The sequence below is a fragment of the Trichechus manatus genome, unplaced genomic scaffold (genome assembly GCF_000243295.1).
Source record: "Trichechus manatus latirostris isolate Lorelei unplaced genomic scaffold, TriManLat1.0 scaffold00139, whole genome shotgun sequence".
Lineage (NCBI taxonomy): Eukaryota > Metazoa > Chordata > Mammalia > Sirenia > Trichechidae > Trichechus > Trichechus manatus.
In genome coordinates this window covers 4,193,008-4,218,357 of record NW_004444075.1, presented here as the reverse complement: position 1 = coordinate 4,218,357, position 25,350 = coordinate 4,193,008, and the positions used below count along the sequence as shown (strand labels likewise).

Here is a 25,350-nt window from a genome sequence, read left to right as displayed (position 1 = left end):
GTGTGTGTGTGTGTGTGTGTGTGTGTGTTCTTTACCCCCAGGTGATATTTGGCAATATCTGGAGACATTTGTGGTTGTCATAAATGGGGGTGTGGTGGGGGTGCTGCTACTGGCATCAAGTGGTTAGAGGCTAGGGATGCAGCTAAACATGCCACAATGCCCAGACAGCCCCCCACGAAAAAGAACTGTCTGGTTCAAAATGTCATACTGCAGAAATTGAAAATGCCTTATGCAAACAATGAAGGGCACTTTCCTTTGCCTCTGTGCCCAGGCTTGAACTTATAGAAGCTCCCCAGGAACTATTCCTTGGTGAGGCCAGTTAAAAAATGGTCTTTGCCACAGGGGAGAAGTATGAGGGCTGAAATAGTGGCATCTCTGTATTAAACAAAAGCTGAAAATGAGTATTCATATTTTGTACATCAAATTATCTTTGTTAGTCTATGTTTTTAATACCCCTTCAGTTTTTTTTTCTCCTTTTAGAAAAGTACCTTTAAATATCCAGCTGACCCAAAATGATGTATAATTTTCCAGTTTAAGTTATACTGATAAAGGAGCCAAACTGACAGTCTCTCCTAAGCTGTGTAAGCAAAGTCTTAAGGAAAGGGTTATATGTTCCTTGGAGACCAAGCGATCATGGAAGCAGTAAGTAGTAAAGGACTCCAAAGATAAAAATACAGCTGCATAATCCAGCCACTCTTCCCAACAGTGGAATCTCCTTCAAGTATCAATGCTGGAGGTTCTTGGGTTATTCAGTTAATAAGAGTGGCACATACTTCAGTCACATGAAGAGTCTTGCAAACTACAAGCTAAAAATACTACAAAACTTCTTATAACAATGCCAAGTATCTATAATGATTTCTCAGTCTAAATGGTGCTGAACTGTGTATAAATGATAAAGGATTCAACCTACAATCCTTACACAAGAAATTTCTCACTATTTATCATTTGCTGAATAACAATGTACTTCCAGTCAGTAGTCAGCAGTTGGCAATCTAGTAGGTAAGACAAAACACATAATCACAAAAACTTAAACAGCAAAAGACAGTAGTAAATTCTGTCACTGTGATGAGGTTATACTGAAGAGGTTGACAAGATCGGTGTCTTAATGCAATCTCTTTTGAGATATAAAAGAGAGAAGCAAGCAGAGACACATGGGAACCTCATACCACCAAGAAAGCAGTGCTGGGAGCAGAGCGCCCGTCCTTTGGACCTGGGGTTCCTGCGCAGAGAAGCTCCCAGACCAAAGGAAGACTGATGACATGGACTTTCCTCCAGAGCCGATGGAGAAAGCGTTCCCCTGGAGCTGATGCCCTGAATTTGGACTTGCAGCCTACTGGACTATGAGAGAATAAAGTTCTCTTTGTTAAAACCATCCACTTGTATTTCTGTTGGAGCAGCACTAGATGACTGAGACAGAAGGTTAGTAAACTTTTTCTTTTTGTGCTAACATTTATAACTTGGTATATTAGTGACTGTACAAAGCCTCTAGACGAAAACAGAAATTTAAGGTTTTTGCAAATTCTTGGCAACTCTGGGCAGTTCAGGTTCTACCACTAATGTGCTCTGTCTACATTTTCATTTTATCTGATGGTTATTTCCTTTCCTAGAATTTCTAGTGTTGTGTTGTTCCTCTCAATTATGCTGCTATGTCCTCCTTTTCTATAGTCCTTCACCTTCCAAACAGCATAACCACCTACTCAAACAGAAAAAATGCAGCCTTGTCATTGTAAAACAAAACTTTTAACAAAAAGCAGTAATTGCGCATCTTGAACCTTTTGTGTGACTCAGTGTATAGGTTTCCTCTAGGAAATCATGGTAATCCAGGGAAGATTCTTTCAGGTTGGGTGGTCTCGCATTAATATTTTCCTTAGGTAGTTAGCCTAAAACAACTGCATTCAGTAATATTTAACGGTGCATCACCGTCACTCAGGCACTGAGACACAACTAGGGCATAATGGGTTTTATTTTCACTAGAAAGGCCGTCTAGTAACAACTCCCGGGGTCAATACCCTCAAATAGTCCACACGTGACCAGCTCTACTTCTTGGGCTCGGGGCATTATCGGAATTAGCCTTGGGCCCCAGAATCCCGTGGATACCTTCCCATGGCCCAGGGAGCGCTTAGCGGAAATCTCTGTGCGGACGAGGCGGGTAGCCTCGATCTCTCGCCGGCCCACTGACGACAAAACGCCTGTCAAGATTGAAGGCTGCACAGCTCAGCGCCGCCCAGAGCCCACCTCCAAGTGCGCCCCCCGACAGGAGGGTTCCAGGCGGCGCCTCGTACCCGAGTCCATCCAGTTCTCGCCGCTGCCCCAACTACCACGTTCCAGGGAGCCCAGGGAAGGCGGGAGGCGTTGCCGACCCTGCAGCCCCCAGCTGCAAGCCAAGGGAACCCGTCTCCGGGTCCGTGGCCGACCCACGGACAGGTCCACCACGGAGACAACCGCGGCGTCCACTCCTCCTGCGCTCCTTACCACCGTCCCCCAGGCACACGCCCCCGTCCAAGGCGGTTTCTCGGACCTCTCGCGAGAGGAGGTTGTCTGGCCGTACCACCTTCCTCTCAGCTGCTTTTCTCTCTCCGCCCCCAAAGTGATTGCGTGGTTTCCTCTGGAGGGTGGGAACCTTGGACGTGGCGGGGCCCGACCAGCTAGGGGGCGGGGCCTGAGGCGCTTGGCTCAGCCGCCCTTCTCTGCAGCTATAAAGCTCTCAACCGGCTCTCCATCTTCGCAGGTACACCGGCATGGGCCCAAGTTATGCTAGGTGCGGAGTGGCGGGTGGGGAGGGATGGGCCGGTGGGCGCCCCACCTGCGTGGGGGGCGGGCTTGGGGAGGTGCGCACGCGCGCTGCCCGGGTGGAGGGCGGTGGCTCTGGGGACGTTGCGCAGCCGGGGCGGGGGGGTGGCGTAATCTCCCAGCTTTTCTGTCTCCTTTCCTCCGCCTCAGTTTGGGGCGGGTGGGGAGAATGGCTTCAGAGGTGGAGTCGTCGCTGGAGGCAAGCTTCTCGTCCAGCGGCACAGGGTCGGGGACCTCACGGCTTCTGCCTCCAGCCCGCTCCCGCATCTTCAAGATCATCGTGATCGGCGACTCCAATGTGGGCAAGACGTGCCTGACGTATCGCTTTTGCGCTGGTCGCTTCCCCGACCGCACCGAGGCCACTATAGGAGTGGATTTCCGAGAACGAGCGGTGGATATTGATGGAGAGCGCATCAAGGTGAGCGGTTGGAAGATCGTCAGGGAGGAAGGACGCCCCGGGGTGGCAAGTATCCCAACCCCACCGTAGGTTAATCGTTGACCCTGTGTAAGTTGTGCGCTCCGTTTTTTCTCACGCTGATGTGGACGTTGGAGATAGGGATTGGAAAGACTTGTATATAGCAAACTTCTAAGGCGATGCTTCTCAAACTTTAATGTGCAGCCGATTTACCTAGGGATGTTGTTTAAAAAATTCAGATTTATCCAGCTCCTGGGTGATCATATGCAGCTGGCCCGTGGACCTCACGTTGAGCGGCAAGAGTGTAGGGGGTATCCACTGACTCATTGGCTGTCTTGTGCGCTGGGAGTCAATGAAGTCAGACCAAAGGAAAAACAGTGCGGTATTTCCAACATGAAAAATTCATTTAATAAATAATGTTATTTATTAAGAATTTGTTTGATTGAGCATTGCCCTAGGTACTGTGGAAGTACAGCCCCTTGCCTGTGAGGAAGTACTTAGGTATTCTCTTGCATGCAGTTTTGCTACAATAGTTTCTGTATGGCCTTGGTTTGTTTAGAAAAATTTCCCTGCGGAAACATTCTGTACAAGATAGTTCCTACTTGGGTTGTCAGAAGCGTGTCTCTTGGCTCCACCTCAGACTCCTCCCCCACTTCTTCCCTTTAAGTCGTTATTGGTGGTTGCTGAGACTGGGAACACCATATAACAGTATTGAGGGTAGTAGGTCCAAAGGCCGGGGCTGGAGTTGTGAGGGGCACATTGGAGAATGAGGATCAGTGACAGGGTCGTGATGGTGTAAACCTACACAGTTAATCATTCCAAGCTACTGCCAGCCCCTCAGCCACCTGCTAATACCAGCCCATAAAGCATGTCAGCCCTAGGAACTGGCCTGCCTTCCTTATTCTGCTTCTACGTTTTGCTTCAAATTACGGTGTTCATCTTTAGTTGGTGTACTATTCCACTTCTGCTCTCACATCCTTGAGGCAAGAACAATTTATTTTTTGGTTTTTTGACCCCTCTACCCCCACCAAAGAGTTTTATTGCTAATAACGATAAAGGAGAAATAAAAAACCAGTTGCAGTTGATTCCGACTCCTGGCGACCCTATGTATGTCAGAGTAGAACTGTGCTCCGTAGGGTTTTCAGTAACTGATTTTTTGGAAGTAGATCACCAGGCTTTTCTTCCAAGGTTCCTCTGGGCAGACTCAAGCCTCCAACCTTTCAGTTAGCAGCTAAGCATGTTAACCATTTGCACCACCCAGGGACTCTAAAGGAGAAATAAAATCAACCCTTCTGTCTTAGTCATCTAGTGTTGCTACAACAGAAATACCACAAGTGGGTGGCTTTCACAAAGAGAAATTTATTTCTTCACAGTAAAGTAGGCTGAAAGTCCAAATTCAGGGCATCAGCTCCAGGGGAAGGCTTTCTCTCTCTGTAGGCCTTCTCATCAATGTTCCCCTGGACTAGGAGCTTCTCTGTGCAGGGACCCCGGTCCAAAGGACGTGCTCTGCTCCTGGCACTGCTTTCTTGATGGTATGAGGTCCCCAACTCTCTGTTTGCTTCCCTTTCCTTTTATCTCTTGAGAGAAAAGGTGGTGTAGGCCACATCCCAGGGAAACTCCCTTTACATTGGATCAGGGATGTTACAATCCCACCCTAATCCTCTTTGACATAAAATTACAATCACAGAATGGAGGCCAACCACACAATTCTGGGAATCATGGCCCAGCCAAATTGATAGACACATTTTTGGGAGGACATAATTCAATCCATGACACCTTCTGTGGGCGCTTTTACCTGTTGAAAAATTATCCTATACAAGCTGCCAGTGGTAGTGCTTTGGGTGTATTGTATTAGGGAGTTAAAAATTTGTATACATTGAAGAGGAAAAAAATAGATAAGAAGAGGGGGGACGTTTTTTCACTAGAGTTAGGTTAGGCCAGAAGACCTGTGGAGGAAGGAAAAAAATGGGGAGTTCAGAGGTTTAGAGGTGGTTTAGATTGAGAAAAGTAGTTCTGAGAGAAAATGTGGTGGCTTTGGAGCCCAACTGACATTGGTTCAAATCTAAACCTATGAAAATGTAAGTACAGGTTACATGTCCTTCGTAGAGTGACCAACTTTGACTACGATTGTCCCTCTTTTAAAACTGAGGTTTCACATCCCTGGAACCCCCTCAGTCTTGGGCAAACCGAGACGGTTTGTCACGCTAGTACTTAGACAAGTCCCCCATCTTTCAGTCTTTTTTCTCTTCCGAAAAATGAGGATAATGATACCTTATCAGGCTGGTGTGAGGATTAGATGAGAACATATCTGAAACACCTGGTTCAGAGTTGGTACCATTGAAAAGTTATTTGCCTTCCCTGGTGACTAAAACGTTATTATTCCCCCCATTGGCACCATCAGGAGGGCATATGCAGACAGCAGAAGGAGAAAGAAATTCCAAAATAAATGGGAGCAGGAAATGCCAAAAAATGATAGAGGGGAAAGGAGTTGGAATTTACAGTCCCTCTACCTCTTCTTAGGTTGCCATTTATACATAAAGGTCACAGATGAGTCTGGTGCAAATTGGATAGTGCAAACGGTTAATGTGCTTGGCTGCTAACCAAAAGACTGGAGGTTCAAATCCACCCCAGAAGAAAGACCTGGTGGTCTACTTCCAAAACATCAGCCATTGAAACCCTATTGAACACTATTCTACTCTGACATACATGGGTCACCATGAGTCAGAATTGACTCCATAGTAACTTTTGTTTTCTTTTTAATATTTGAAAAAGATAAAACACGTCTATTGTATAAAATTGAATACTTAATTACTGGAGTGAGTGCTGGCAGTGATAAGTAAATCAGAACCACAGGTGTGATGGATTTGGCAGTACAGAGTTCATTCTTCTGGATGAGAGGAGTAAGGAGAAAACATTTTTCTGGGATTACTGCATTTTTCACAAATAACTCTTGCTCTATGTCAGAACTGTTTTTACTTAATCATTTCCACACATTATATGTGTGGGCATGCTATTTGTGAAAAAATATGGTATTCCCCCCGAGCTTTAGCCTCACGTGTTATTTGGCTATGTTGATAGGGACCTGGCCTCTGAGATTCTTTGTCTTCTTTCTGAGGCCCTAGCCATTGACTTGAGTCTCCAACTTGATGAGAGAGATTTTTTTTGTGTGTTCTTGTTTTTGAAACTGAAAAGTGATATACCCAAACACCAAACCCACTGCCGTCGAGTCGATTCCAACTCATGGTGACCCCATAGGGTTTCCAGAAGCAGACTACCACATCTTTTTCCTACAGAGCCACTGGGCAAATGTTTTAGAAGTAGATCTCCAGATCGTTCTTCCTAGTCTGTCTTAGTCTGGAAGCTTCACTGAAACCTGTTTACCATGGGTGACACTGTTGTATTTGAAATACCAGTGGCATAGCTTCTAGCAACACAAGAGCCACCACAGCACAACAGACTAACAGATGAGTGGTGGTTCATTTTGTATGCACGCTAAAATGTTTGAAGTATTGTAGGATGATAAATATAATAGCAATTGAGGATGAATTGAGAGAGACTCAGTCTACCCCTCAACCAGTTTTTCTCTCTCTGTGTTCTCCCCTTATCAGTCCCTTGCCTTCAGCTATCACTTCTGTGAAGATAACTTCCAAATTTTGGGTCCATACTTTTCTCCTCAGCTGTCATTCTGTATTTCCTTCTGTCTTCTGAACCGGCTATTTGGATAATCCCTTCTTTGCCTCCAGTGTCTGAAGTGAGTTCTTCTTTCTTGGCAAATCTGTCTCCTATATTCCTTCTCTGCACCATCTATGTTGTCATCCCTTTTCATCCTTGTGGCCTCCCCCCTTCCCTTTGCGCCCTAAATCCAGTCACTTTTCTATCTCCACAATTTTTCTCACCCATCCTCTCTTCAAAACCCTAGTTCAGGTGCTTCTCTAAACCCTCTCTCAAACTATTGCAGCAGCTTAACTTGTCTCCCACCTACATTCTTCTTCAGTTAAACTATTTTGTACATAGTTCCTAAAATGCCAGGTTAATGTTGCACTTTAGAGAGTTAGTCTCCCCTGCTTCACACACCCTTGGTAGTTCTCCGTCATATTACAGATTAAAGTTCCAACTTGTTAAATTAACAGAGGCCTTCATCTGGATCGGAGCCCTGGTGGCACAGTGGTTAAGAGCTTGGCTTCTAACCAAAAGGTCAGCTGTTCGAATCCACCAGCTGCTCCTTGGAAACCCTGTGGGGCAGTTCTACTCTGTCCCATAGGGTCGCTATAAGTTAGAATCAACTTGACGGCAGTAGGTTTGGTTTGGGTTGGTTTCATCTGGATCTAGACTGCTTTTCTTATTTTATTTCCCATTAATTTCCTTCAAGTGCCCTATGTTCCAGCCAACTATTTGCTGATCCCACTGTTTCCCCCTTGCTTTTCCAACTCTTTGCCTGGGATAGCCCCCTTTCTCGTATTTCTCCACTCAGTGTATCTGCTTATTCAATTTAGTACATCTCTATCAAGAATTTTCTCTTTCGTGAATGAAGAAAACTAAAGACACAAGGGAAAGATTAGTCCAAAGGACTAATGGACCACAACTACCACGGCCTCCACCAGACTGAGTGCAGTACAACTAGATGGTGCCCGTCTACCACCACTGACTGCTCTGTCAGGGATCACAGTAGGGGGTTCTGGACAGCTGGAGAAAAATGTAGAACAAAATTCTAACTCACATAAAAAGACCACACTTACTGGCCTGACAGAGACTGGAGAAACCCTGAGAGTATGGCCCTCGGACACCCTTTTAGCTCGTAATGAAGTCACTCCTAAGGTTCACCCTTCAGCCAAAGATTAGACCGGCCCATAAAACAAAATGAGACTAAAGGGGCACACCTCCCAGGGGCAAGGACTAGAAGGCAGGAGGGCACAGGAAAGCTGGTAATAGGGAACCCTAGGTCTAGAAGGGAGAGTGTTGACATGTCGTGGGGTTGTTAACTAACATCATAAAACAATATGTGTACCGACTGTTTAATGAGAAGCTAGTTTGTTCTGTAAAACTTCATCTAAAGTACAATAATAATAATTTTCTCCTTCTTCCTCACTCTATTTCTGCTGCTGCTTTCTGTGAACTCCTTTTAGCACCTTGGCTGACCCTTTAAATGCTGTCTCTTTCCTTGTTGTATTGTGACTCATCTTACCTCCCTTAGTAGGTCTTATTCATTCTTAGGGCAGGATTCATGTCTGATAATTCCCCAGGCTTCCTCCAGTGTCTAGCTCAGTTCTTAAACCATGTAGTAGGTATTGTTAGCTGCTATCAAGTGGGCCCTTGATTTATGGGGGCCGCAGGCACAACAGAATGAAACGCTGCTCGGTCATCTGCCATCCCCATGACCATTGTGATCCGTAGGGTTTTCATTGGCTGATTTTCTGAAGTAGATCACCAGGCCTCTCTTTCTGATCCTCCTTAGTTTGAAGCTCTGCTGAGCCTGTTCAGCATCATAGTACATGCAAGCCTCCACTGACAGATGGGTGGTAGCTGCACATGAGGTGCATTGGCAAGGAATCGAACACAGGTCTCTTGCGTGGAAGGTGAGAATTCTACCAGTAAACCACTGACAACCTCATCAGGTACCAGGTACTCAGGATAAGTGTTGAATGTATGGCAGCAAGGAGATCAGGTGGTAGGCTGCTCTGGAAATCCAGAACTGAGGTAATAAGTAAGGGAAGCTATTGGAAAGAAAGTGATAAAAGTGAAGATAAAGCCAAAAGGTTCAGTAACTGACTTTTGGTAAAGAGAAGGAAGTGGACTCATAGATGACTGAGGTTGTGGATCTGGGTCCATAGCAGTAGATAGTACCATTAATAGAGATGAGGAAGTACTTTATGGAACATTGAATTTTGAAGGACTTCTGTAAAAAGGTTTTAGTCATGTTTATTGAGGCGATGGTATATTCAAAATAACTGATTGGCAGCTGGCAATGTGGGATTGGAGCACAGGAGAAATAATCAGTATGAAGATGAGGTTTGGGAGTGTAGATGAGAACTAAATGCCCAACACAGTTAACATGTGGAGAGAGAAAAGTAGAGGTTTGTTTTATAGCATGATGAAGATGATATACAATGAATGCTGAAGCCAAATGTAATTTATTTTAGGTTATTTATACTTATCCATTGTTCTGTCTTGATCTTTATAAGTAAGTTTATGTCGATCAGTCAAAGAATATTTTTATATGAAGCCATCCTGTGCCTTACCTTATAAGAATTAAATTGGTAATTTTATCTTTTAAAATGTGGTTTTGGGATTAGTAGTAACAAATTGGTCTGCTTGATTTGATTTGCATTGGAATTCAGTGAATGAGAGTATCAGCACTCAAAGTGCCCTAACAAGAGTGCTTGAGAATCTTAACTTGTGACCCCTTAGCTAGGAAACCCTTTGAGGGTTTAGGGCTGAGGTCTGGCAGAGATATTGCGTTGCAGTGGTTCGGTCCTGGGACCTGCATGACTCAAGCAAGATATGGTTTCACAAACCCACCCCCTTACCACTGTATGGATGATGCCTGGAACTGGGTCAGCTCTCCCATTGTTCTTCCAGCATGGTTTGAGAAGCCTGAGATTCTTGTACCACTTCTTCTGAAGATGACAACACTGCTGAGTGCACTCAGAGGTGGAGAAGAGAGAACTATTTACTTTCCTAGAATTTTTAAAGAGGTTAAGCTCTCTTGTTTTGTAGTCTGGGTTAGGACACTTTTGCTCAAATTAGCTTAAGCAATATGGGAATTTACTGTTTCACATAACTGAAAAGCCCAGGAGTAATTCTTCTTTCCCGCATTCTGACAACAGTCCTAAAATGGAGACTTGGTGATTCTGATTGAGGACTGGGGGACATGCCCATTCTTAGAGTGTGGTGGTGATGGTAGTGGGACACAGTGTTCTCATTGGTCAAGCCTGGGTCACATGCCCAGCCCTGGGTTCACTTGAATTAAAAGCTGGAGAGGGATAGTTCCCCAAGGAAAATGGGATGCTCTTAACACAAGTGGGAGTGGATGCTGGGCTGGGGAAAACATCTAGTGTCTGCTACAGAATTAGGAAGCCCAGGCTTAAATCCTTGCCTTAACGCTTAGTAGCTTTGTGACCCCAGGTGAATTACTTAACCTTCTTGGTAGACCTCAGTTTCCTCTTCTGCAAAGTTGGGTAATTATTACGTAGAGTTGTGTATATTAAATAAGATAATGCACGTAAAGGATTTAGCATAGTACCTGGAATGTGCTAAGCCCCGAATGAGTATTGGTAGTTTAAGAGTAAATGCTCATACCTTCAGGAGAGATGGTGATTATGAAAAAATGAGCAGAGAACGGAAGGGGAGAGAGGATTACTGTTCCTAAATTTGTGTGTATCCTTTTCTCTAAGGTAACAAGCTTTTTTTTTTTTTTTTTTTTTTAAAGATAACTGTAAAGAAGTGAGATTAGCCCATAATGTTAGATAACTTGGCTCAATGATTGTTCCAAGGTCACCCACCACAAGTTGGTTGCAGTGGTGGGATTACAACCCAAGTCTCCCAACTCTTAGCTCTGTGTCCTTTCTCTCACTGCTTGCTGTCTTCCTTATCTTTTTAATTACACTGTAATTAAAGTCTTCGTTTTAAAAAAAGTATTCCTTTCAAAATTTGGTACTACTTCTTGTTAGGAAGCTAAAATTTTATTCAAAAATTTTACCGTTTGGTTCTGTACATTTTATGTACATATTTGTACTCCTCATGCCCAAAGTAAAAATAGGTCTCTTGAAATGTTAAGAGTGCTAGTTATGATGTTCATGATTTACAAGTTGTTAGTAGATGCTCTGTATAGTTAAAAAATGGTCTTTTATGTAGGCTGTTTATAAGCAAAAATAAAAATGTGTTCTTTGGAAGAACAGGGGAAGAGGAAATTTGCTAGCTGATCGAAGAAAGGAAAACAATTTGGGTTAATACCATTAACATTTGTGGTCAAGCAAAAAGTATATGTTAAATCATTTTAAAGTCAGATCATTTCTCATTTTGGATGATTAAACTATTAAAACTGTTTTCATAAGCAATGAGAATCTACTCTTAGGATTTAGCAAATAGCAGGTTGTTTTTGTTGGAACTTGATTTTGGGCTTTAAAGCAGAGATTCATCAAGTATTATTACAGGAAGTATGTTTTATGTTGTCTTTATAATATTTAAAATATTAATAATATTTACGAGATCACGTTAATCATTTTTTCTAAGAGCTTTACATCTCAAATCGCGAAAAACTGCTCTGAAAATCCATCCTAATGTAATGTGTACCAGGCAAAAGCATGTCGCTTCCTTTAGTTCCAAAGTATCTTTCTCTTTTCTTTTTTTAAACATTGTGAACCATTCTACTCATAGCTAAACCTCAAGATTTTTCTAGGCTGTCATGGTTTTCGTTCTCCACCTAGTGTCTATTTGTCTGTCTCTCTTTTACCAAAGTTTTCTCTAGCCTTTTAGGGCCAACAGTTTTTTTCAGTTGTCCAACCTTCCTTTGCTGAGTCCCCAGCGCCCTTGCCCTCATCTCCTCTTGGAGCTTCCGTGTGTGCAGACTTGAAACGCAGCAGGTCTATGCCGTAGGCCTTTACTTGTTTTAGCAAGTCTGTGAGAGAAATTTTGAAGCTCTTTTTTAAATATTCCTTTGTAAATGCCTTATTAACTTTATAATTACTTTTATAGCTTTTCGATATATTGTGAAGAGTTCTTACTTCATACTTTTTGTTGCCTGGAAGTTTTAATATGATTAGAATGCATAGAGTCTCGAATGAGATTGATGAGATCTTGTTGAGTCAATCCCATCTTCAAGCAAATAAACAAACTAAGGATTTTCTTAGAGAGAAACATCCTCCTCACCACCACTTGCATTTGTTGAGGACTTTTCACAGTTTTGAGGCAGGTCTAAATTCTGTGTAATTATTTGTTTTTTTTTTAAGTTTAGCTCATTCTTATAAAAGAAATGCATATTTGTTATGGAAAACATAGAAAAATAGAAATAAAGGGAGAAATTGCCTTAAAGAAAAGCATTGTTAGTATATTAGGGTATTAACTAATTCACAGAGCATGCGAGGGCCTCCCCACCAGCTGCAAACAGCCAGGCCCCTGTTTTCCAACCAGGTGAGCTCGATGCAGTTTCCTCCCACAACTTCCGGTCGTTCGGCAGTTCACCTCTGTAATGGTTAAAGTCCCAAACCTCTTCTGTTGCAGTGAGGTACATCACCAAGCCTCAAATTAGGCTCTTCATTTGTCATAGTTTTCCCACATGTGTTTGAGAGGCGATTAAAAGAGTTTTAAACTAGGTGGATCACATATGTAAACGGAGTTAGTATCCCCTGGGTACTCAGGAATCTCACTGTCCGAGGGTTGAATGGACCCTGAAAGTCAGTCAGTACAACGACCGACACGGGCGTGCAGCCCATGCTGGAATAAGTCTGAAATTGTCCAGCTTGACTGAAAATCATTCAAAAGCCTGCCGCAAATAAAAAGCAAAGTCTCTTGGTTAATTAGTAATACTAAAGAAAATAAGTATGCTTTTTATTTTTTCACTTATAAATATACTTTTTAAAACATAAAACATTCTTCATCGATGAAATGATTTTTGAATACCTGAGCTTAGAGGAAGTGTTATTAAAAGAGAAAAAATTGACCCCAGTATCTTTGGATAGCTTTTACATGGGGCATCCAAATTATTCCCAAAATATCTTTCTAAATACTAAAAATATAGTTTGAGGGTTTTTTTTAATTTGAGATATAAGTCACATACTATAAAATTTACCTTTTTAAAGTATACAATTCAGTGGTTTTTAATATATTCATTCACAAGGGTGTGCAACCGTCTTTCTAATGCCAGAACATTTTGTCATCCTAAAAAGAAACTCCATACTCATTAACGATCACTCCTCATTTCTCTCCCGCCCTAGCCCCTCAGGCCACTGATCTATTTTCTGCCTCTGTGGATTTGCCTATTCTATACATTTTTATTTATTTATTTTATTGTTGTGTTTTAAGTGAAAGTTTACAATTCAAGTTAGTCTCTCCTACAAAAATTTATACGTATACTGTTATGTGACCCTAGTTGCTCTCCCTATACTGTGACAGCACACTCCTCCTTTCCATCCTGTATTTCCCGTGTCTATTCAACCAGCTCCTGACCGTCTGCCTTCTCATCTCATCTTTGGACAGGAGCTGCCCATTTCTATACATTTTTTAAAATGAATTTTCCATCTGACTTTGTTTTCAAATACACTTTCTTTTTTTAAAAAAAACCAATACGCTACCTAAATATAAAACCTAAAACGATAAAGATCATGGAAGGAAAAATAGGGACAACACTAGGGGCCCTAATACCTGTTGCCGTTGAGTTGATTCCGACTCATAGCGACCCTATAGGACATAGTAGAACTGTCCCATAGGGTTTCCAAGGGGGGGCTGCTGGATTTGAACTGCTGACCTTTTGGTTAGAAGCTGTAGCTCGCTGTAGCTCTTAATCAGAGTGCCAGTAGGGCTCCAGGGCCCTAATACACGGCATAAATACAATACAAACCATAAATGACAATGCACAAATGTCAGAAGATAAACTAGATAACTGGGAGCTCCTAAAATTGAACACCTATGCTCATCAAAAGACTTCACCAAAAGAGTAAAAAGAGAACCTCTAGACTGGGAAAAAAGTTTTGGCTACAGTATATCTGATGAGGGTCTAGTCTCTAAAATCTATAGAATATTTCAACACCTCAATAACAAAAAAACAAATAATCCAATTAAAAAATAGGCAAAGGATTTGAACAGACACTTCACCAAAGAAGACATTCAGGCAGTTAACACACGAGGAAGTGCTCGCAATCATTAGCCATTAGAGAAATGGAGATCAAAACTACAATGAGATACCATCACACCCCAGCATGACTGGCATGAATCAGAACACAGGAAATAAATGTTGGAAATGTTGCAAGGAGATTGGAACTCTTATGTACTGCTGGTAGGAATGTAAAATACTACAACCAGTATGGAAAACTATATGCGCTTCCTTAAAAAGTTAGAAATATCATATGATCCAGCAATCCCACTCCTAGGAATATATCCTAGAGAAATAAGAGCTGTGACACAAATAGACATATGCACACGCATGTTCATTGCAGCATTATTTACAATAGCAAAAAGATGGAAAGAACCTAAGTGCCCATCAACAGATGAATGGATAAACAAACTATGGTACATACACACAATGGAGTACTATGCAACGATAAAGAACAGTGATGAATCTGTGAAACATCTCACCACATGGATGAATCTGGAGGACATTATCCTGAGTGAAATAAGTCAATCACAAAAGGACAAATACTGTATGAGACCAGTATTATAAAAACTCATGAAAAGGTTTACACACAGAAAGAATCTTTGATGGTTAAGAGGTAGGGGAGAGGTGAAAGAGGGGAAATCGCTAACTGGATAGTAGACGTGTTAACTTTGGTGAAGGGAAAGACAACAAACACAGTAGGGGAAGTCAGCACAACTTGAACAAGGCAAAGTCATAGAAGCTTCTGTTGTTAGGTGCCGTTGAGTCAGTTCTGACTCATAGTGACCCTATGTACAACAAAACAAAACACTGCCCGGTCCTGTGCCGTCCTCACCGTCGTCATGCCTGAGCTCACTGTTGCAGCCTGTGTCAGTTCATCTCATCAAGGGTCTTCCTCTTTTTCGCTGACCCTCTACTTTACCAAGCATGATGTCCTTCTCCAGGGACTGATCGCTCCTGATAATATGTCCAAGGTATGTGAGAGATAGTCTCGCCATCCTTGCTTCTAAGGAGCTTCCTAGACACATCCAGACATCTTGAGGGACTAAGTTGCTGGGGCTGAGGGCTGGGGACCATGGGCTTGGGGGACATCTAGGTCAATTGGCATAATGTAGTTTATAAAGAAAATGTTCTACGTTCTACTTTGGTGAGTAGTATCTAAGGTCTTAAAAGCTTGCAAGCGGCCATCTAAGATCATCTATTGGTCTCATCATGTTCGGAGCAAAAGATAATGAAGAAAACCGAAGACACAAGGGAAAGATTAGTCCAGAGGACTAATGGACCGCATGAACCACGGCATCTACCAGCCTGAGCCCAGAGGAACTAGCCTGGCTACCACCACCAACCGCTCTGACAGTGATCACAATAGAGGGTCCCAGACAGTGGGAGAAAAATGGAGAACAAAATTCAAATTCACAAAAAAAGACCAGACTTACTGGTCTGACAGAGACTGGAAGTACCCCCAAGACTATGGCCCATGGACACGCTGCTAACTCAGAAGTGAATACTCCCGAAGTCCACCTTTTAGCCAAAGAATTAGACAGGCCTATAAAACAAACAGTAACACACGGTGAGGAACGTGCTTCTTGGTTCAGTCAAGTATATGAGACCAAATGGGCAACACCTGCCCAAAAGCAAAGATGAGCCAGGCAGGAAGGGACAGGAAAACTGGATGAATGGACGTGGAGAACCCAGGGTGAAAAGGAAAAGGGGGAGAGTGCTGACACATTGTGGGGATTGCAGCTAATGTCACAGAACAATTTGTGTATAAATTTTTGAATGAGAGACTAATTTGCTCTGTAAACTTTCACCTAAAACACAATAAAAAAAAAAATACAGTTTTTGCAGAGAAGACAAATATCAGTATTATGAAATCCAGTTATACAAAAAAATACTACATCTAGTCTGGGGTAAGATATATTTCTTTTTGGTAACATACATTAAATGGCACTAATCACACAGTAACTGTAAGGTAACATGAAACCATAGAACTGTAACTTGGCCACAATTACATGGACTTGGGCCTTTCTGACTGAGCACATTTTCAAAAAACTGGATGCCTACTTCAGAGCTATGCCAATGAAGCCCATTCAGGAGGAAAGTTATGAAGTGGTAACTCACCAGTGTATCTTGCAGCTGACAGATAATAGGCAGGATATGTTAGTTATAAAGTAGTTACAGCCTATTCACAAAAGTTACCAACTTTGTCTAGAAAAAAGCAAGAAGTTAAGAAATCCCTTGAATTAGCGCCTGGTGTGTCAGGCGGGAGTGCAGAGGAGGGCTGTTAGAGCAGCGTCAGAGGGCCCTCGCGGGCCAGAGGGCTTGAACGTCGTTAATAATCGTGGCTGACTTCTAAATACTGGTAGCATGATGACTTCTGATTTGTAATCCTAGGTAAATTATAGATAAGTGGGAAAGGCCGGTAATCATACACTAAGATTAATAAACAGCACTTCAGAATTAACTGCATGAGGGCTGTGCCCGCAGTGAGGTTTCACAGGACAAGGCACCCAGATTTTTTCTTCCCACGTCGGCTTGCAGAGCCGCTCTTGTGGCCATTTCAAAAACCTCCCCTGCTCCATCTTTGGTCTTTGCTGAACACTCCATATACCCAAAAGCACCAGTCCTGTTTGCCATGTCTCTGCCTTCGGGTTTTACCCGCCTCCTGCTTCATCTTGGCTAGCTCCTGCCTTGTGTGCTCATCGTTCCAAAGACACTTCTTGTTCCCAACCAGGGTGATGGGCACACTGGGACAGAAATGTCCAGGGTGTATTTTTCTGGGATGTTTTCTAAACTATCAGGGCTGTCAATGGAGAAATACATCAGATGTATAACATCGGTGTCCCGGTAGGGGAGGGGCCTCAGATGATCATCATCTTCCTGTCCAGCTGTGTCCCACAAAGGCAACTCTACCTGCTTTCCGTCCACTTCAGTGTCTGCCACGTAGCTCTCAAAGGCTGCGGGCACGTACACCTCAGGGAGCTGATACTTGAAGACCATGAGCAAGCAGGTCTTGCCACAAGCTCCGTCGTCAACAATTACCAGTTTCTTCCTGATGGCCGCCATCACCTACAAATGTGCTGCAAGATGCACAGCCTGTGTAGCAGAAGTTCTACAAAATACCTTGAACTTCTCAGATGAAAAGCACCCTGGTGACTCTGAAGAGGCCAAGGACTCCGCCTCACGAGTGGGGAGCTTGGAGGTGCTGGTGGGTCGCTGAGGTGGCGGTGGCCTATTGATGAGAGAACCGAGGGAGGATGGCTGGTGGGGAGTTCCTATTCTAGACATTTCATATAAGTAGAATCATAAACTATGTGGCCTTTTGTGCTAGATTATTTCACAAAGCATAATGTTTTCAAGGTTCATCTATGTTGTAGTGTGTTTCGGTACTTCGTTTCTTTTTATGGCTGAATAATGTTCCATTGTATGGCTAATACATTTTGTTTATCCATTCATCAGTTGATTGATGTTTGGGTTGTTTCCACCTTTTTAGCTGTTATTAATACTGCTATGAATGTTCATGTACAAGTTTTTGTGTGAACGTGTTTTCAGTTCTCTTGAGTAAATACCTAAGAATGGAATTGCTGGATCATATGGTAATTATATGTTTTAATTTTTTGAGGAACCACAAAACTATTTTCCCAAGTGGATGCACCATTTTACATTCCCACCAGCAATGAATGAGGGTTCCAATTTCTGTACATCCTAACCAACACTTGTTATTGTCCATCTTTTTTAGTGTAGCTATTCTGGTGGGTGTGAAGTGGTATCTCATTGTGGTTTGGGTTTGTATTTCCCTGCTGTCTAATGATGTTGAGCATCTTTTCATCTGCTTATTGGCCATTTGTGTATCTTCTTTGGAGGGATGTCTGTTCAAGTCCTTTGCTCATTTTTTTAATTGGGTTTTCTTTTTATTGGAGTCCTGGTGGCACAGTGGTTAAGAGCTCGGCTGCTCACCAAAAGGTCAGCAGTTCAAATCCACCAGCCGCTCCTTGGAAACCCTGTGGGGAAGTTCTACTCTGTCCTTTAGGGTCAGTGAGTCAGAATTGATATGACAGCAACAGGTTTGGTTTTTTTATTATTCAGTTGTAAGGCTTATTTATGCTCGGTACTAGACCTTTGTCAGATATATGATTTGCAAAATTTTTTATATTGTACAAGTTGTGTTTTCACTTTCTTGGTAGTGTGCTTTGAAGTACAAATATTTTTAATTTTTAAAATGAAGTCCAACTAGTCTTATTTATTCTTTGGTTACTTGTGCTTTAGGTGTCATATTTAAGAAACCACTGCCTAATCCAAGATTTACTTCTATGTTTTCTTCTAAGAGTTTTATAGTTTTAGCTCTTACTTTTAGATCTTTGATCCATTCTGAGTTAATTTTTGTATATGGTGTGAGGTAGGGGGTCCAACTTCATTTCTTGCATGTTGTCCCAGTGCCATTTGTTGAAACAACTATTCCTTCCCCCCCATTGAATTGTCTTGGCACTCTTGTGGAAGATCATTTGATGGATGGGTTTATTTCTGGGCTGTCAATTCTATTCCATTCGTCCATATATCTGCCTTTACACCAGTGCCACACTGTCTTGATCATTGTAGCTTTGTGGTAGATTTTTAAAAGTTTTTAATTGTATGTTGAGTGTTTGATATTCTTAACATGTTTGTTAGGGTCAAAATATAAGAAAGTTATCCTTTTAAAGAATTGTACATTTACTTTATTGGTTTTTTGCGTAGTCAGTGTAGCTGGTATATGATTCCTTATTTTATAGGATCTAGAGTTAAGTTTTACTTTTACTGGTGAGGAAACTAAGGCCTAGAGGTTTAACTAATTGGTCCATAGCAGGTGCTAAATATTTGTTGATTTAAATATTCTTAAATGTTAATAGTTGTTTGCTTTGCTGACACTGGTTTGCTTCTATCTCTGATTTATATGACACTGAGCCTTTAGGGCACAGCTGTCACGTATGTCGCTTACATAACCGGGTGGGTATTTTATAAAATTTACTCTGTGATGGTCCCTGAATGGCACAGTTTGCATTTGGCTACTAACTGAAAGGTTGGTGCTTCAAACCCACCCAGCAGTGCTGAGGAAGAAAGGCCTGGTGATCTGCTTCTACAAAGATTATAGCCAAGAAAACCCTATGGAGCTCACTTCCAGCACATGGTGTTGCCATGAATCAGAATTGACTTGATGGCAATAGGTTTAGTTTTTTTTCACTTTGTGACATGATCTCTAGGAGTGCATTTGAGGTAAAACCTTGTGATTACCTGTGTAAATATGAACATAAGGAGTGTAGGTATTGGAATAGTATACATAGTGAATAATTTTAGGATTCGTTAAGCTAAAGGTAAGAGAAATTCGGAGTCCCTGGGAGTGCTCGACTACTAACCAAAAGGTTGGTGGTTCAAGTCCACCCAGAAGCACCTCAGAAGAAAGGCCTGGCTATCTACTTCAAAAAAAATCAGTCATTGGAAACTGTGGAACATTGTTCTACTCTGACACACATGGGGTTGCCATGAGTTGGAACTGACTCAACAGTACCGGTAAGAGAAATTCAACTTCCATGATTTAACCATGTAAGGTTTTATTTTCCTTATGTAAAAAGGAGTCCAGAAGCCAGCTGTCTGTATGATGGCATCCTGCCAGCGAGGTTCCAGGTTTATGCTGGACTTTGCTCTGCCATCCTTGTGTGTGGCTCTCTTCTTCATGCTCATAAAATGGCTGCTGTACCTCTAAGGCATTATATCCCATTCCAGGCAGAAATACATGTGCCAAATCCTCCATCTTTTTTAAATCACAAAAACAATAGTTTTTCTGCAAACTCTCACTGAGAGGACTATTTACATCTTATTGACCAGAACGTTGTCACTTGGCCAGTCCTAGTGCCAAAAGAACTTGAGAAATCAAGTTTTTTTTTAATTGTGGTAAAATATATGTAACATAAAAATTGCCGTTTTAATGATTTTTAAATGTACACTTCAGTGGCATTAATTATATTCACAATTTTGTGCCATCATCATCACTATTTGTTTCTAAAACTTTTTTATTATTCCAAACAGAAACTCTGAATCCATTAAGCATTAACTCCCCATTGCTTCCTTCTCTCCAACCCATGGTAACCACTAATCTACTTTCTGTCTCTATGTATTTGCCCCTTCTACATATTTCATATAAGTGGGATCATACAATATTGATCTGGCTTAGTTCATTTAGCATGTTTTCAGCATTCATCCATGTGGTAGCATGTATCGGAACTTCATTCTCTGTATGGTTGAATAAGACCCCATTGTATGGATATTACCACTTTTGCTTTTCCAGTCATTTATTGATGGACACTTGGGGTGTTTTCACCTTTTAGCTAATATGAATAATGCAGCAGTGAATGTTGGTGTTCAGGTATCTGTTTGAGCCCCTGCTTTCAGTTCTTTTGGGTATATACCCAGGAGTGGAATTGGTAGGTCATATCGTAATTCTGTGTTTAACTTTTTGAGGAACCGCCAAACGGTTTTCCACAGCAGCTGCACCATTTTACATTCTCCCCAGCATTAGATGAGGGTTTCAGTTTCTCCACATCCTTACCGACACTTATTTTCTTTTTTTTTTTTTTAAATAATAACCAATCTAGTGGGTATGAAATGGTATCTCGTTGTTTTGATATTCATTTCCCTAATGGCTAATGATTTGACCATCTTTTCACATGCTTATTGGCCATTTATATATCTTCTTTGAAGAAATGTTTAAGTCTTTTGCCCATTTTTGGCTGGGTTGTTTGTCTTTTTGTTGTTGAGCTGTAGGAGTTCTTTATATATATTCAGTACTAAGCCCTCATCAGATATGTGATTTCTAAATGTTTTTTCCCATTCTATAGGTAGTCTTTTTACTTTCTTGATAATATCCTTTGATGCACAAAAGTTTTTTATTTTGATGAAGTCTGGTTTATCTGTTGTTTTCTTTCATTGCCCATGATTTGGGGTTGCATCTAATAATCCATTGCCAAATACAGAAATCAGGTTTTTTATAGTATCTTATATATCTACCCAGAGCAAAATTAAGTTTTTGTTAATTAGGAATAAAGGGACGATATTAAGAGAAAGGAGAAATTCGAACTAAAAAGAGCTACCAAAAAAAAAAGATGAAAAAATTAGAACAGACAAAAAATTAAAGTAGCATGGAAATGAATGATGATCAACATTTCCATCTCTAATCACAGTAAAAAAGTGTAGTTATTCATTTAATAATATGTCTTAATGGAGCACTTACTATGTACTGGCATGTCCTGAGCACTTGGGAGTCTTCATATCCTATATCCTACTTGTTGGGCCTTCTACAAAATCCCCTCAATCTCCCTCTGCTTCCATATCGCTGTATGAGAAATCACCCGTTTAGGCTTCCAGTTCATACTCTGAATATCTATTATAGTACAAGACTTTCAGTTCATAGTTATCCAAGCAAATCTGCCTCTAGTCTTTTCCACTGTGGCCAGTACACTCATTAGTTAACTGTTTTTTAGAAAGTAAACAAAGGTGGGATAATTTAGTGTTTTAAGAGAATACACATGACTTACATTTAGGTTTAGACATTGTTTGCCTCAGTCCCTCATATTTCCACTAGGACATATGGGAATAATTTTATTGGTGGAGATGTTTAAGATAGGTAAGTGATTTTTTTAGTTTTTAAAAATTTTCAGGGTGGCCTGAATTTCATACAGTGTACATGCATGTTAGTTTGGAGGCTGGACCTCATGGCTTTTAACATCTGTCTTAGGTCTAATTTTTCAAATTAGACTCGTAAAAGAGAAGAACATATAGTAACCAAACCCACAGGAATTAGACACTCAACATCTTTGTTAAATCCTGATGTATTTTTCTCTAACATTTTTAAAATCATTTTTTGAGAGATAATTTTATCCAAACAAATTTAACTTACTGAAATTTAGCAAATACTAAGTTGAAGTATTTGTTCCTATACTTGCATTATGATTTCATTGAGGTAACTAGATTAGTATCAAGGATCCTTGGCTGCTAACTGAAAGGTCGGTAGTTTGAACCCACCAGTGGCTCTGCAGAAGAAAAGACCTGGCGATATGCTCCCGTAAAGATTACAGCTTAGGAAACTCTCTGGGGCAGTTCGATTCTGTCATGTAGTGTCACTGTGAGTCAGAATCGACTTGACAGCACACAGCAACAACAACAACAAAGAGTAGTATCATAAAGTATGGATTCTATAGATAACACTGAAAACGCATGATGGAAGGAATGATCAAAGTATTTTAAATAAAGAAATACTAAAGACCATGCAAAGGTGATTAAATTTCTCGGTATGTGTAATTGGAATGAAATGAAATGAAATTTTCTGTTTTCCTTCTTTTTCCATTTTCAGATTCAGTTATGGGACACAGCAGGACAAGAACGATTCAGAAAGAGCATGGTACAACACTACTACCGAAACGTTCATGCTGTTGTCTTTGTGTATGACATGACCAACATGGCTAGTTTTCGTAGCCTGCCATCTTGGATAGAAGAATGCAAACAACATTTGCTAGCCAGTGATATACCACGGATTCTTGTTGGAAATAAATGTGACTTGAGAAGTGCCATTCAAGTACCCACAGACTTGGCACAAAAATTTGCTGACACACACAGTATGCCTTTGTTTGAAACCTCTGCTAAAAACCCCAATGATAATGACCATGTGGAAGCTATATTTATGACCTTGGCTCATAAGCTTAAGAGCCACAAACCATTAATGCTTAGTCAACCCCCTGATAATGGAATTATCCTGAAGCCTGAACCAAAGCCTGCAATGACGTGCTGGTGCTAAATAACAGTCTTTATGATGCTATCTAATTTTGACTAAAGAAATACTTGGGAGGTATGACAGTGATAAGTCATAAGATTTGATCTCAAATGTATGGGATCATCCTGGCACCTTACTATTTATCATTGTCATGCTTACTTTTGTACTTTGTATCGACTTAAGTTTGTCATTGTGACAACACAAGGAAAAAGTTGGTTTTCAGGTGAGGTTGAAATGAAGCAAAGGTAGGGTGACTCAGCATATCTTTTCATCGAGAGCCCAGTGAAGAAACCCTCAAATGAGAGTGTGATGGGATGTTAAGAGTCAGCAGCTGTTCAGTCCTGTATTTCTAGGATTGAAAAAAATCTATTAAGAATTTAGTACATACCTACTGGTATGCCTTTTAAATGGAGGGTATCCTCAGTAGGATAAAAACTGGTATTTGCCTCTCCCCACAGAGTTCTTTATTTTGTATTACTAATGTTTTTAATTGCATTATTATTAGCACATTTTAGAGCCAAGGCTTTAGTACCAGTGATGTTTAGAACCAGAATGTTTTCTGGTTCTCAGTACCAAAAGAGCGAATTGTTCAACAGTTCTGGATTCTTGATATTTCTAATCAGTATCAATCAGTTCTATAGAAATCATTGTTACTTTAAAAAGAATAAGTTGAATTATGTTCTTACTAAGTCTATTAAAATACACAAAAATAAGTCAGATTTTAAAGCAAATGAAGTGACATGGTTAGGTGCTTTATATTTTATTTTGGCATCTTTAAACAATGAAAAACCAATTGAAAGCATTTGAAGAGTTGTAACTTGGGGAAAATAGGTAAACATGGTTCCTGGCTACCATAAGGAGACCTGTTTTTAGCTTTGAGTCATTTCAGACTGTGTCTATGTCATAGTATCTCTTGCTCTCTTCCTCTCCTCTCTCCCCACTCCCACCTCAATCAATTTAATGACTAAAACTGAACTAACAAATCATCAGCTTCCATTTGGGTTGTAGCTCTGAGGGCATAGCTCTAATTGCTATGAGTCTGCCTGTATTTCTCCAATAGTATTGTGTTATAGTACAGTCATGCGCCACATAACGTCCGTTTGGGCACTGTCTGACCACATATACATTTGTAGTCCTGTAAGGTTATGACAGAGTTCAGAAATCCAGATCGGAGAACGGGACATAGCAAACATAACGCCATAGCTTCCCAGTAGCTATTTAGTCACTACAAGTACACTGCAGTATCCCATATAGCTTTGCTAAGTACAAGCAGTCCCCGGGTTACAAACGTCTGACTTATGTACAACCCGTAGGTATGAACAAACCCCTGTAAAGCCTATTATATTAAAAATTCAAGGTACATACAATGGTTCGTAATAACAAACAGGTGCTACTTTGCAACGCACATCAAAACATTATTACTACTGTATTATTATGTTAAAGATGTTTTAGTGTATCTGGAAGTGTTTCTTTAATGTTTTTTATACATAGAAAGGTACACTATAGATAAACACATGACTGACTAATGTTGGATACGAACCGTACCCAACTGTACTTAACTCTTCCAACTTAGGTACAAGTTCGACTTAAAGACAGAATTAGAAATGGAACTCGTTTGTAATCCGGGGACTGCCTGTATATAATATGGTGATTGCACAGCGTCCAATCACATAACGTCCTATTTCACAGAACGTATCATGGATGTTACGCGACACATGACTGTACATCAATTTAAAAATTCTTTAAATTGTATGGTCACAGCAAGCTGTTCCTCAGTATGAAAAATAAATTAAATATTGAAAAATATCTTGTCTATCCCTCAATGATGGAAAGACTGTTTCAAGAAAAGTTTTATCTTAAGTACTTTTATTTTGAATTTAAAATTTTGCACAAAGAAAATAGCAAGCTTGTATATGCAGCTATTACATGAATGGAATGTGAGCCATGAACTTTAACTGAAGTGTGTAAATTCACTGATTTTAATAGATTGCTGTCCTTGATAATTTTAGAGGAAATTAAGTTAAAAAATGATTGTACTTCTAGTATTTTTAGAATGTGAAAAACCAGTTAAATATGTACACTAGTTTGGGATTTTTGTTTAATCATCATGGTGGTTCTTTCAGGATAATTTAATTATAAAAATGAGGTAATTCTATTAACTGAACTAACTTAAAGTAATAATTACAGAAAATAATCATTCGGTTTTAAATATTAGCGCTTATGGGAAAACCAACTGGCTTTGATTTGAGTTTAGGGAGATTAATCCATTTTTATTAACCATGCTAGAATTAAAGTTGTTTGACGTTCTCTTTTTAAATTAACATTCATTTGTAAGTATTTTTATAGAAAAACAATGACAGCTGTGAACATTGTGATGGGTGTAATAGTTTTTTAAAGAAGGGAAATTTTTTATTGTTTTCCAAAACATTTTCTAAAATGGAGGGAAAAAGTTTACAAATGTAATCTTTTATGTTTACAAGCACATTTATGTTTTTCAGTACTGGTATTAATGGTTTAAAAATCAGTAATTTAACTTTAGTTCTTTTT

General features: G+C 40.6%; 1 protein-coding gene and 1 pseudogene across 2 annotated transcripts; one reads left to right on the top strand and one right to left on the bottom strand.

Annotated features, from left to right (window-relative positions):
* The first annotated feature begins 2,677 nt into the window (after window positions 1-2,677).
* On the top strand, window positions 2,678-23,764 carry RAB33B (RAB33B, member RAS oncogene family). Of its 2 annotated transcripts, none has more exons than XM_004385481.2 (3): window positions 2,678-2,728; window positions 2,941-3,208; window positions 22,387-23,764. In XM_004385481.2, the coding sequence occupies exons 2-3, from the start codon at window positions 2,960-2,962 to the stop codon at window positions 22,825-22,827; spliced, it is 690 nt and encodes a 229-aa protein (XP_004385538.1). In that variant the 5' UTR covers window positions 2,678-2,728; window positions 2,941-2,959; the 3' UTR covers window positions 22,828-23,764. The 2 variants fall into 2 exon arrangements, with proteins under 2 accessions (XP_004385538.1, XP_023595513.1); XM_023739745.1 differs by having other exon boundaries at window positions 2,710-2,758.
* LOC101345233 (transforming protein RhoA pseudogene) lies at window positions 15,777-17,391 on the bottom strand (annotated as a pseudogene).
* Window positions 23,765-25,350: the final 1,586 nt, after the last annotated feature.